This window comes from Orbicella franksi, chromosome 4, assembly GCF_964199315.1.
Source record: "Orbicella franksi chromosome 4, jaOrbFran1.1, whole genome shotgun sequence".
NCBI lineage: Eukaryota > Metazoa > Cnidaria > Anthozoa > Scleractinia > Merulinidae > Orbicella > Orbicella franksi.
The window spans coordinates 22344801-22358644 of record NC_138148.1 but is presented as its reverse complement, the minus strand read 5'-3'; the positions used below and the strand labels follow the sequence as shown (position 1 = coordinate 22358644).

The 13844-nt window shown below is 38.7% G+C and overlaps 1 protein-coding gene across 6 annotated transcripts in view; it reads left to right on the top strand.

Annotated features, from left to right (window-relative positions):
- Positions 1-13844, top strand: part of LOC145484906 (tRNA (32-2'-O)-methyltransferase regulator THADA-like) — a 656511-nt gene that overhangs the window by 73545 nt on the left and 569122 nt on the right. For 5 of the 6 annotated variants that reach the window (XR_014049105.1, XM_081463527.1, XM_081463526.1 and 2 more), the window contains one exon: positions 8715-8763. The exons of the other annotated variant lie outside the window; for it this stretch is intronic. Coding sequence is in view for 4 of the 5 variants with exons in the window: in XM_081463527.1 (XP_081319653.1) it covers positions 8715-8763 (49 nt within the window). In the remaining variant the exon portion in view is untranslated. The remainder of the gene's footprint in view (positions 1-8714; positions 8764-13844) is intronic. 6 annotated transcript variants of the gene reach the window in all.

Here is a 13844-nt window from a genome sequence, read left to right as displayed (position 1 = left end):
TTCCGTGGTTAAACAACCTCGTAATCGTGACAGGAGGCCAAGTCTGCTGGCAACTTTTGACCTTAAATAGCTTATGTGATTGTTGAAAGATAAACACTCATCTAGCAAGACTCCTAGGTACTTGAACGACTTTACTTGGTTGACTTCCTTTCCTTCCAGGCAAAGCGGACTATGAGATTCAGATCTGACTAGCCTCTGCCGAGTTCCAAATAAAACATACTCAGTTTTCTTTAGGTTCAGGACAAGACCGTTCGCTGTTAACCAGTTAGAGACGTTATTGAGATCAAGGCTTAAGTTCAGCTGTAGTTGGTCAATGTTTGAAGCAGCAGTAAAAATAACGGTGTCATGATTTCAAAGACCCAGAAGAAATGATAAGGGATTGAATAGTCTTCGGAACAAGCTCACTCAAAGTCAGAGAAAAGTTAATCTCAAAAGGAACCAAGCTAATGCTTGATAAAGCTGTAGAGATTGCAAGGTCGCACAAGTCCTCTTAAGCCCAGCTCACAGCCAGGGCAGCTGAAATCACAGATGGGTCCATACTCTTAGTACAGAAACAGAACCAAGTGAAAGGGACACAGGATTCCCAAAACCAAAACCAGCCTTCCTTTCAAGCCTCCCAGGGGAATGAAAACTTGTGGGAACTGTGGTCGCCCTCACAGGGCTTCCACTAAATGCCCAGCACGTGGCCAGACATGCCTCTACTGTAAGAAATTATACCACTTTGCAGAAGTCTGTTAATCCAAAGCCCGCAGACAACAGATTCGTGCCATAGAAGATTCAGGAGATTTTGCAGCTCCAACATCCTTTGAATCCAAGGAGAGTACCACATTACAGTCGACCCCAAAGTTCCACCAGTGATTCATCCTCCACAATGTGTGCCAATCAGGTTCAAAGACGGCATCATAAGTGAATCAGATGATATGGTCAAGAATGGTATCATCACAAAACTTGAGGAAGGAGAACCGACACCCTGGGTTAACAGTCCAGTCTACTGACAAAACCAAAATGGGAGGTTGAGACTGCCTAAACCCCAAAGATCTCAATGCAGCTATCTAGAGAGAACACCATGTTACCCCCCACTCTAGAAGAGATCCTACCCAAACTGACCGGAGCTACAGTGTTCTCCATTGTTGATGCTAAGTACGGGTACTGGAACGTTGTTCTCAACAAGGAGTCGAGTTACCTCACCACATTCAACTCCCCTTTTGGTAGATACAGTTTCAACCGCATGCCCTTTGGGCTGAAAATGTCACAAGACATCTTTCAGACCAAAATTGACCCAACATTTGAGGGGTGCAAAGGAGTGACAGGAATTGCAGACAACATTGTAGTTTTTGGAAAAACTAGTGAGGAACATGACAGCAACATGCATGGCATGCTAAGACGATGCCAAGATACAGGTCTGAAACATGCATGGTATGCTAAGGCAACATGCATGGTATGCTAAGACGATGCCAAGATACAGGTCTGAAACTGAACCCTGATAAATGCTTTGTGAAGCAGGAGAAAATCAGATTTTATGGTGTTGTCTGTAGCCAAGGTGGGATCCGGCCAGATCCAAACAAAATCTTAGCACTGAAACAAATGTCAGCTCCAACCAGCCGCCAAGAACTGCAGACCTTCTTTGGTCTGGGAAACCTCATGGGTCCCTTCATACCAAATTTAAGCACACTAACAGCCCCACTTCAAGAGCTCCTAAAGGAAAGCCACCAATTTGACTGGAGCCTAGCCCACCAAGAAGCCTACAACAAGATCAAGGACTCTATCAGTAGTGAAGTCACTCTAACCTACTTAGATCCAAAGAAGGAGATCATGCTACAAGTTGACGCTTCGCTGAAAGGCCTGGGCACAGCACTCTTACAAGACTACAAGCCTGTTGCTTTTGTGAGCAAAGCACTCACTGATGTGGAAATGAGATATGCAAACATTGAACAAGAACTACTTGCTTTGTTGTACAAGAGTGAGAAGTTTCACACTTACCCATTTGGTCACAGTTTTACTGTCAACACTGACCACAAGCCCCTCGAGAGTATTCACCTAAAATACTTGACAGCTACACCCCTATGTCTTCAGAGGATGCTACTGAGACTGCAACCATATGACCTTGTCATCTGCTACCAACCAGGCAAGAGCATCGAAATTGCAGATGCACTTTCCAGGTCATCACCAGAAGAAAAAGAAGCCATCCCTGAGATGAATGTCCAAGTGCACGATATCCACCCTCAGTTCAGTAACAGCATTCTGCAGAGAATTAGAGAACAAACCATGTCAGACCCAGAGCTCAATGCACTGAAGGAAATGATCCACTCTGGTTGGCCGTTGATCACCCAGCAAGTCCCAGTGCCCTTAAAACCTTATTGGTCCTTTCGTGACGAGCTCACTGTCGAAGATGGGATAGCCATGAAAAGTCACCACATCATTATCCCCACTGTACCACAGAAGGAAATCTTGACAAAGGTCCATGCAGCACACCAAGGAACTGAGAAGACAAAGCTCATGGCTAGGACGTCCGTATACTGGAGAGGGCTCCCCACACTATCCACATAGCAATAGTTTTATTGAGAACCAAGTAAAATCAGGTAAAGCTGCTCTTCTTAAAGCGAAAACCACACACGGAGACCCTGACATGGCCCTCCTGTGCCTGAAAACCACACCTGTTGATCACAAACTACCATCACCTGCTGAACTACTTCTCAGTCGAGCGATCCAGGACAACCTCCCAAGGAAAATTCCCAGAGAGACCTTAAATGAAGTAGTCTCCCCCAGACTAGTGGAGGGACAGCAGCTGCAAAAATTCTACCATGATAGGTCTGCAAGGCAACTTCCTGAGCTAACATTGGGACAAAGAGTAACCATCCAGGATCAAACGACACTGAAATGGAAACCAGCCCAAGTGAGAGAAAAGTTTGTAGGAGTCCCCCAATCATATGCTGTGACAACCCCAACTGGAAGAGAGCTGAGGCGCACTAGCACCCATATTGGGCTGGCCCCTCAGAGCAACATAGAAATCGAACCAGACACAGATGAACAAACTGTGGTACAAGCTGCCACTAACCCAAATGTTGCGATTTCAGTTCCCTTAGAGAGTCAAGCCACCACATTCCCAGACAGTTCTGTAACTCTGAGTGGCAGGATTAGCAAGCCCCCGGAAAGGATGGACATGTAACTTGCTCTGTCCTGAACAATGTTGATCTACTAACAAAGGAACTTTTGTTGTTGGCTAATAGTTTATTTTCCTTTGTTCAGTTGAGTTGTTATTTTGTTTGCTGTTATAACTTACCTCATCAGGAGGAGAGGGATGTGATGATATGTACTTTAAATGCACTTCTGGCAATGTAAGCAGCATGTGAACCATAGTGGCTTGCAATCTTTCAGATGTAGTTCTTGCCATGCTGTTTAGATATTAAAAAGCAAATAAGAAGCTCTATCGCCTCCTGTATAGCTCACAGCTATTGCACAATGCGGATGTTTTCTTCTACTAAAAACAATTAAACAAAGCCTGACACCCTTTTTTGAAGGAGTTATCCCAGAACATACCTGCTGATTTTCAGCCGATTCTCTCAGAAGATACGTGTAAACGAACTAAAACGCAGTTTTATTTTATTGAGAAAAAGAAGAAAATCTTTTATGAGATTGGTATGATTAGAGACAATGTTTTAAACAAATTTTTTAAAAGGTAAACTAACGAGGAGCACTCTGCAAACTGCAGTTGTAAAACTTGTTTATTCCCCAACACGTTTCGTCTAACTATCGTAGACTTCTTCAGGGAGTCTGCACTGACAGATGTCAGCGTGGGTCAGTTTACCACAACAATGACCAATGACAATAAACAGATGTCTACTGTTCTGGTGCAGAAATTCATCGCATTGAAATTGTCCGAGAAATGGCAAACTGCCAAGAGCTTTATACAGGTTTGTATTTTAACTATCATGGTTTCTTTTACTAAAACGATTTCATCAGTGGCATTGGTATTATGTTGCTCAAGTTTAGGCTTCTTGTTCTCCAGACATTTTTTGAAACCATGCTTCATGAACCCAAAAAGTCTATGTTGTCTACATTTACATCTGCGCTCGACTCTCTCATTGTGGAAGTTTCAAAATTGCGTCTATTCTCCTGCAATTTCGTGCGAGTAGCACTTGTTGTAGTATGTCCTTCAGCTTCATTGGCGGGACTAGTGTCTTTGAGTTCCTTCAAACATTCTTCTTGGTTACAGTGTGACCACCATCATTCAGAGCCAAAGATCTTATTCAAGGCTGAGCCTGTGGGTTACACCAGATTTTCGCCTCTTTGGCTTCCTCGAAGACGAAAATGGGCAAGAAATTTTCTTGCGTTTTCAATCGTGACATATAGAAAATTTGACAAGAGCAAAAGCTAACTTGAAATGAAACAACCAGATCGAGAACAGTTCACGTGCACAAATGAAATATCCCACTGCAATTCGCCTTACACGTTACAACTGCCAGTGAATTTTAATTAGAGGTGTCAATGTGCCGTAAGGGATTAATAAGATTCAAAAATAGTTTTTCTCTTTATCTTAAAAAGTAAAAAATCTTTTCTCTCATTCTTATTGCAGAATATTTATTTCAGTCGTCTCAATTTGAACAGCAAAAAAATAGATTTTTCACATTTTTTGTAAAATTCATCTACCATGATACCTTAACAAATAGGTTCCATATTGCAGTGCATCCGTTCAGTAGTTGATCGCCAATGATGTCAAGATGTGAAGAGAACAAAAAGTGGCACACAAGCTGAGAGCTGAGTGCATCACTTATGTTTGGGTTTCATGCAAGACAGCTCCTGCTTCAGCTGGTTTTTGTGATGATGACCATAAGCGGCATGAGCCTGATTTCAGGACTGGTTGTCAGGTCTAGGTGCACCTTTGCTTTGCCAGTGTCTGGACAGTTCTTTTCCTGAAAATGGGACAGCTGGGTTTGGCCTTTTGGTTTGTATGTTGAGTCAGCTTTGCTGGAAATCACTCTACCATCATGACCAAGGGAGCTGTACTTTGAAAATCACTTTCCCTGTTGACTGATAAATTGAGTCAATATGAGATTCTCCAGTGAATTTGCTTATGTCAGTGTTTGGTTCATATGTGTTGAACTCTGCCAGATTGCTTTTGCTTCTGTTGTTCCTGCAGCTTTCTGCTTGAGATGAAGATGCCCATTTAATGAGAGCATCCAAATCATGTGGCATACAGAAAATATGATTTTCCTATATTCATTTAATAGAATGGTTGTGCTTACAATTGACACACCCTAAAAGGAACACACAGTCTACTTTCAAAAACAAACTATGTTAGGCTTCTCTCCTGCTCACTCTACAATTCATGGGATACCTTGAAGTGCAGTGGAGAGATATCATTTTTTGATTCTTATTACAATGTAACCCTTATGAAATTAACTTCAGGTCATTACAGTCTTGGGAGCATGGCCAAAGATTTAAGAGCAGCTTGCTCTAACAGTCACCCATACCTATGTAGGATAAAAAAATTTGATTTTTCTCAAACTTTGTCAGGCAGAAGGATTTTCCAACTTGTTTCAAAACTGTAACTTTGAGGTTGTTTGGATTTTTATTTTCTTGTCCAGGCAGCCTTGTCTATTTTGCCCCGAAAGGAGCAAAGCTCTACCCTAAAATTACACTTTCTAGTAAAGCTAACCCATATTTCAAAATATCATCTTGGGGCAGTAAATACTGTTATTTAGCATTGTCAGATCCGCATGTAAATTGAACATGAATTTTTGGCAAATTTTCAAAATAAGACATTTTGATGATGTTGTGTGACATCAGAATTTAAGTCAATTTTGTGAGCCAGAAAGTCAATCTGGTACATTTATTTACCTGTGAAAACTCTTTTTCCGGTTAAAAGTATCCCATAATCTAAGTTTTTATTGCAATCTAGCTTCGGTATGTAAAACAAAAAAATTGGAGAGCATCTTGAAGACTAGGCACTTGAGCTAATCGCCTGACATTCTGACCTTTCACTATGAGATCATTATCTTCAGGATCAATCCAGAAAAGTTTGCTTGTGGGTCTTAATTGAATTAATTGATGTATCAGACTTCAAACGAGCAATTTAAGCAAATGTTTATTGTGAATAAGAAATCATACACTTGGCGGTTGGCAAGTACAGGCATCCCACGGAACAAAAATAAATATCAAATAATAAATCAGCATCCTGAAAATACCCTGAGAAAACTTGTAGAATACATAGTTGAAGAAATACTTGGAGTACTTTCTTACCCTACTTTAGCTTATCTTCATAAAAAATGGGCTGAAATGGTAACATCACTTGCAGGCTTTAAAGTTGCACAGCTGCATTGTTGTGTTTTTGTCACCATTTCTTTGTTTGGTCACGTTTCTTTTGTTTGTTTGCAAGTTTCTTCTTCATATCTTTCTACTTTCCTTACTTTGACGTCATTGTTCAGCACATATCTATGAGCCCATTGTTCCCAGATAATAGGTTTTCGGTATAATTATACACTTCCTGTTGTCAAATGTTGCAGAGTTGAAGTACATGGGAGTAATGGGTTAGTAATTACCACACTCGCAAGCAACCTTTGCTTTATTTTTTAGTCACTGAACACCATAATTTAGCCTATCTTGATAAAAATATGATGCACTGAGCTTAACTGTGACGCGAAAATACATCAAATAAAAACCTCCCAGGGTTTTACATAATGTTTGAAAGCTCCTGTATGATTTAAGTCATAACCCTGCTACAAATCCTTTGCAAAAGTTGTAAAAGATGAAATCCAAGATTGACAAGTAAATATCCAAATATTATGCAAATACCAAATTTTGACCATAATAAATCCTTGGCAAAGTTCCAAACAGCAAATCCAAGATTGCAAAGTCAGCTGCGATCATGTGGCAACACAATGTGAATAATTCTTGGAATAAATAAATCCAAAGGTGATGCAAAACCATGGGAATAACAAACCTCCAAACTCCACTTACTCATGGTATCCTGGCAGGGCCACCAAAAAGTGTTGAGGACAAAGCAACAAAACAACAAACTAAACTCAATGTTTGAATTCTTTGTCGATGGAATACACCCTTTGCAAATAAGATTAAGATCAAGGTCTGGTTTTGTCAAAACTCAAAACTCTTTGACGTTTGATCACCTGTCTCTCATTTCACTGGAGAAAGACACCTCTTAGGACAGTGGCACCAAGCTTTTTGACGGTCTTCTCTCTCATATCAGAAACAGTTCCGATTTTAATTCTTTTTGCAAGGAGACCAAGATTTATCTGAGAAATCGTTTTAGTCATATTAATCATTTTACATGTATTTTTCAATTGTCTCAGATACATAGTGTTGTACACGTATGCATCTATATATTTGTAAATTCGTATCTTTTCTTTTTACCAATTTTAATGCTATTACTACTAATAACAAATTGTTGTTGCTATTATTATTGTTATTATTATTATTATTATTACTATTATTATTATTATTATTATTATTATTATTTCTGTAGAAGGTACATGTAACACAACAAGAAAGTACCGCTCTCCTGAACATCTGGTTTAAAAGGAATACCTGCAAGGTGTTTGGGCAACATTGGTTGCAATTTCTATTGCATTTTAGTATAAATCTACTAGTGTCCTATCATGACTGCCATTCTATGATTGGCTATGCTACTCACTATCTATTCTGATAGACAGTGAGAAGCGTAGCAATTGTGCCCTTGTTAACAAAATGACGGCTGCTTCTCGGCATTTTGGAAGTGTCTGTGAAGAGGATTTAGATAAAGTTTTGAATGATTTGTAGATTTACACTACAACAATTATTAGATTATTCTCCCGATTTCTATGCGTAATAGTTGACTCTGGCTGCGCTATCGTCAACTATCACATGATAGAAATCTCAAGGTCATAATCTAATTGTTTAATATAAAGTAGAAACTTTCTTCAATTTGAACCCATCAGAATATATGCAACAAATGTTTTCAATAGAAAAATAATTCCAGGTACAAACACAGAGCATTCTTTTTAACAGTGCATGCTGTTGTGGTGACAACACAATGATGCAGATTTATGGTACGGGTTCTGGGTAGCAAATGGTCTAATTGAGTTTAGTATCATCCAACTAGTGGACTAATGCAAATCCTGTATTAGTCCGCTTGTCAATAGCCCATTTGGTTTCACCTCATGGGCTGCTGACCCATAGCCCTTGTGGGCTAGTGGTCTAATTGTTAAATAGTTTAACTTGGGCCCAATGAGCGACCAAGGCAGTCAACATTTGTACAGCCTAATTTAAGTGTTGCTGGCCACAGCTTGAATAACTGAAAAAGATTAAAGCAGTGCATATTTTTCCATGGTTCCTAAATAGTTGATAGTTAAATTACTGCAGCTGTGATTAACTTGTTTGCATGGCATCAAATGGCTGGGTGGACAATGTATTTACTATACTGTACAAATATGTAACAAACAGATACAGAGTGGAACGGAAACCCATTTTTGAACTCACCTTTTGAGCAGGCTGTGATGTAGTAGCCTAACAAGCTGCCAAAATTTCTCAGTAGCAGGATTGATCCATTTGAGGCATTTTCCCTGAAAAACATCACTTGCCCACATGGCAAGCAAAAGATTGAACCCCTCATTCTGATTTCCATTCCCAATAGCCCAGGGCTATCAGGCATGAGTATCTTTTCTGTGTTGTGACTGTGGAAGTCTCAAGTTATTTTAACTGTTAATTTTCTGTTATTTCAGTGTTAGAATTTCTTGGGTTATGTTTGAACAAGCAGCGGAAAGTTGCAAGGTTAGTGATTTAGCTGCTGAGGTTTTAGCCAATCCCCAAAAGGATTTATGTGCTTACTCTGTAGGCTGCACTTGGAACTGATCATCTTCCAAGTGGGTAGTATTTCTTGCACATGAAGCAGGTAAGTTTCTTCAATAACTTTAATTTAGTCATTTTCTTCTAGGGAGCTATTACATTTCTGTAAACGTCTCACAGAACATGTAACTTGAGAGGAGGAGGGGTAGGGGGAGGAGGAGGAGCCTTTTTGAGATGGCCTTGTTTTCTAAAAATAGTAATCGGTGATATTACGCCCCTAATGCTTATATTAACAAAGAATAATTTTATCAGAAGCAATACTTGTCTGATTCAGTCAACAGCTTTTTTTGTGGGGGATATTTCAGTTTTCTGTGGTATACACTGTTTTAAAAGTATCTTAAATATTGAATATGAAAACCAACTTACAATCCTGGCCAAAAGTCTTTGGGACACTTGACAAAATGCCCCCCCCCCCCCCCCCCCACAAAAAGCAATGTGGAATAGTTGGTCTACTTTGCATGAATTTTGTTGGGGTTGAAGAGGGGAAGGTGGACAGAAAGACCATACGTTGGGTATGGGTATGGGCATGTCCCAAGACTTTTGACCAGGATTGTCATAATGAACTTGGATGTTTAGATTGCTCCTTAAAGCAATAAATGGACTACTATGGTGGGATTTAAGCTTGATTAAAATGGTTTTGCTCTGCGTTATGTGTTTCAGCATAAGAATTATGACTTGTGACAGTCCAAATGCAGTTGGGAGGGGTGGGCTAGTTTTTGAGGGAAGAAGATGGCAGAGCAGTCGTTGATTTGATATGTTGTCCAGCTCTATGGATTGCAATGTTACTTGGCCAAATGATGTGCTTGTATTCCAAGAATAATGATGGTGCAATTTCAATAAATATTGTACCTCTTCCATTAAGAAAAAGAATCGCATAATGAAGCTTGAAAACGATTTCTTTATAGAAACAACACAAAAGTATTGAACATCAACATGATTAACCTCTGCAACTCTCTTAAAGTTGCTGAAATAACCTTGCTGTGTATTGTACTGTGATCAAATGATAAGCTTTAAGTGCCACTAACCCCCAAAATTTTTTTCATTTAATAAAACCTACTAGTTTCCCTGATTACTTCAGGGAAAAAATTATCTCGATTGATAAAAGCCCTGTGTTTCTACAGGCGTTTAAACATGTAATTTCCATTTTCACGACCGCACAAAGTGGGATCTGGGTCGGGCTACTAGTGACGTCACTTCGGGAACCGGGCTAAAACACTCAAGAGACTTTTGACTGAGCTTAGGGGGCAGTCAAAACATTTTCGGGTTATTTGTGATTCATGTTTTATCAAAACTGGACAAGAACTTTAAGTGAAAGAACAATTCGGAGTCTAGTTCCGATTTGGATGGCTGCGAAGTACATATTTTTTTCCATCTCGAAGTGCGGATCACCAGTTGAGATCGTTGCGTTGTGTAATTATATTTAGGCCGGGATCGACAATTTGCCAATCCATTTGGGTTATAAAGGTACAAACAATGAGTGAAGAGTAAGCTTACAGCTCTTAAAGAGTTATAAAGATGTCAATGAACATGAAGAGTTGGTAATTTGACTTTACGGAACGTGCAAATTTTGGAGTGACGAAACACTTTTACATTCAAATATTAATTTCCCACGAAATACAAGTTCAAATGCGATGCAGTCGCACTCCACTCATGGGTACTTCTCCAGATCAATGATTAAAAATAGTTTTAACATAAGAGATAGGCAGAGATGTTGGCAAACAATATTCGAAGGTGAGGTAACTTTTTGCTTCGTTATTGTTGACCGACCGTAGTATATGCATATTCAATTACTGTGTACGAACGCAAGCTACGCAAATTTGCTTATTCCGTACTAGTGAAATCATGGAAAATCCTTCGACAAGATCTTGAAAAGAGGTTTAGTATACTTTCAGTTAAATTAATACATTTTTACTTCACTGTTATTTTGAATGAAATGTCCATTTTACGCACGCTAATAACTTGGGAGTCCTCGACTTATTAGTTTGCGTTTCGGTTGACTGACAAGCGCATTCTTTCAGCACAGCAATCTCCGTCGGTAGCGATAAGGTCGTATCTTGAACGTTTGTTTCACTTTCCTCGTATATTTATAAATGGTTGATCCATTCTAAGGTTGTAATTTAGATGTATTCTGTTCCTCAAAGACGAAACTCAAAGAGCAAAACAAGTTTGTATTTGGAATGGCCATTGAGAAACACGGCCAGATTACATGACAGGCGACCCCCAGGCGACCTCCGGCGTGCGTGTATTTTTTATCAAAATCCACAAATACATAGCTAGTTCGCCAGTTCGAAGCGTCAACAATCTTCTTCGTGTCGTTGTAGAACGTAGGTTTAGTTTACTATTCGTTTAGACAAGTCTCTATTTCAAAACGCAATGCGTTTAATTTACCGTGTGATTTCGTCACCTATATATAGTTTCATCTGGGACTCATGTTGGAGGATCGTTTGTGCTCGAAATAGTCAGATGGCCTCCAGGTTATCCCAAATTCATGTCTTATGCAGTACCTTGACAATTTCAAGCTTTCCACTAGAGATAGAGAAGAATATACAGGCCATGAAAATCTCTACGTTTTTACAGTAGCGGCGAACCCGAGATTGAAGAAATCCTCAATGGCTCCCTGGCTTTAGCTTCGCACAGAGCAGCCCACTTCTTTGGTCTTTTTCTTGTTTCTGGTAGAGTTTCATCGACATAGAGGTATTGAATGAAGAGGAATATTCTATTCTACGCATCCTGTATTGCTACAGCCTCCAACAACATATCTTCCTTGCATTCTGCAACGATTTTGACATACACTATCGCATGTGCCCATACATTCTTCTCAGAAACAAAATATTGTTATTCCCGAAGTGACGTCAAAAGCCAAGTCGTTCCATTCTCCGCTATTCCTCGGTTGTGAACACGAAAAAGGGCAAATTTACAAACGTTAAAAATTCATAGAAAATTAGCGAAAATAGCTACAACGATGATTTTTTTCGCAGTGGTGATCAGGAGAAAAAGGAAATTTATATTAGCCAAAAAAAATTTTTTGGGGTTAGGGGCACTTTAAAAAGGTACTTCTGTCCAGTAATCCAACTCCTCATCAATGATTTGCCCGGCTACTAAGCTACTATGTATGAATGAAGGAAACTGTTCTTGTTGTTGTACGCAAAAATTAATTCTATTGAAATATAAAAATACTGGTGGACATATACCAATAAAGATCAAACATTTTTAAAGTGAAAGACCTGATTTCCATAATACTGTATTACAGAGCTAAAATTATAGATACTGGGGTTTAGAGGATTCTCTGTTGTCAATGTTAGTGACTTCACACAGGTTTACGTTCAATGAAGCAATGAATGTACATGTAGCGCATAGTTCTCAAGACTTCACTTTTAATTTATTTTGATTTCTTTTCAGAAAATTCCCCCCCCCCCCCCCAAAATTGGAGTGGTCAAATTTGGGTTGCAGCTTATCTGCGAGTGCAGCTTAATTCTGGTGTTTGATATTATATCTCATATCTCATGGCCCATGTCTTGTGTATCATATCATATCTTATTATATATACATATTTTAACCTACTGAAAAGGTGCAAAATAAATGCCAATCAAATGGCATGTATTGCATTTTTCACACGTGGAGAAAATGATACTTCCAATCAGAAGCTGCATGTCCTGCTTTTTGTTGGCATGTGAACTATAACAAGGCAATAGGCCCATCACATGGCCTACTTTTCATAACATATTTATTATGGGTATAACTTAGAGAATGCTAGAAATGGAAAAAAAGCATGGCAAACATTACAACTTCATGTTGATGTGTGTCGTTCAGAAATGGGCGAAGCCACTGGCGTTTTTACCCTGAAAGCTCAGTTTATTCCTTTGGGGAATATCTTTGGTGTTGACAAAAGTCATGCGAAAGAGCTATCGGACTCATTTGTTTTATTTGATGTGGAAAGAGGTGGGACAAAAGAAGGAAGACAAAAGCTTAATTAAGCTACCTTGAGCTGGACAGTTGAATGTGTATCCTTTTGTTTAGGTTGTTTGCAAGTGTGTTAATGTACCTTAAACTTTTCGCCTCAAAATGCTAACATAGATTTGCATTTAGTAAACCAGAGCATTTTGAGAGCTTTAAAATGAAAGGTCAAACTATTTCTGATGACCACTGGAAGCCGAGATTCTATATTTTTTAACATGTAGTGGTGGCCAAATTACACGCATGATGTAAACAAAGCACATGTATTTGTCAGGTTAAAATTGGTCTTATTACCATATTTTTGCCATTTCATATTGGAGAAGTGTACCCTTGTAAAAAAGAAAAATAAATAATGATAGCAAATATAATATTTAATATTTTTATAGCGCAAATTAACATATATATGTGATCAAATGTGCTTTACAACATATACAATCATAAAAAATAAACTTAAAGTCCACTTAGGAAAAATTGAAAGGATCAGTTAAATGGTATTAATAGTGTTTCATAAGGAGATCTTGAAGCATGTTTCTGTTTTGTTGTCAGTAATTATGAGTACATGTATACAGTTTGGTGAAGCCTTTTCACCACTTTTTGTTGTCAAAACCGCTTGGGTTAAAAAATGAGATGAGAGTAACAGTTTATTATACGGACTGAAATCGGATTCCTGGGTTTATTGGATAAATTGAAATTGTTTTCTAAAACCACCTTCTGTGTTGTAATCAAGGCCGGGTTGTTCAGAAATTGGGTTAACGCTAACCCAGGATTAAAAGTTAACCGAAGTATTTATCTTCGATACAAATGTTGGTGTAGTTTGAGATCATTCAAAATCAAGGAAGTTTCAACTAGTACTTCTTCGTATAGATGTACATACATACTTTATTGGCTCGTCCCCATGGGGCTTTTCAGAGTGGATGATACATATTACAAAATTAAAAAAACACATTAAACTAAACACATGACAATGATAATGCAAAAAGAAAACAAAGGTTGAGTAAAATTAAATAAAACAGTATAGTAGTTTTACGTCAATTGAAATGAATTCTGTATTT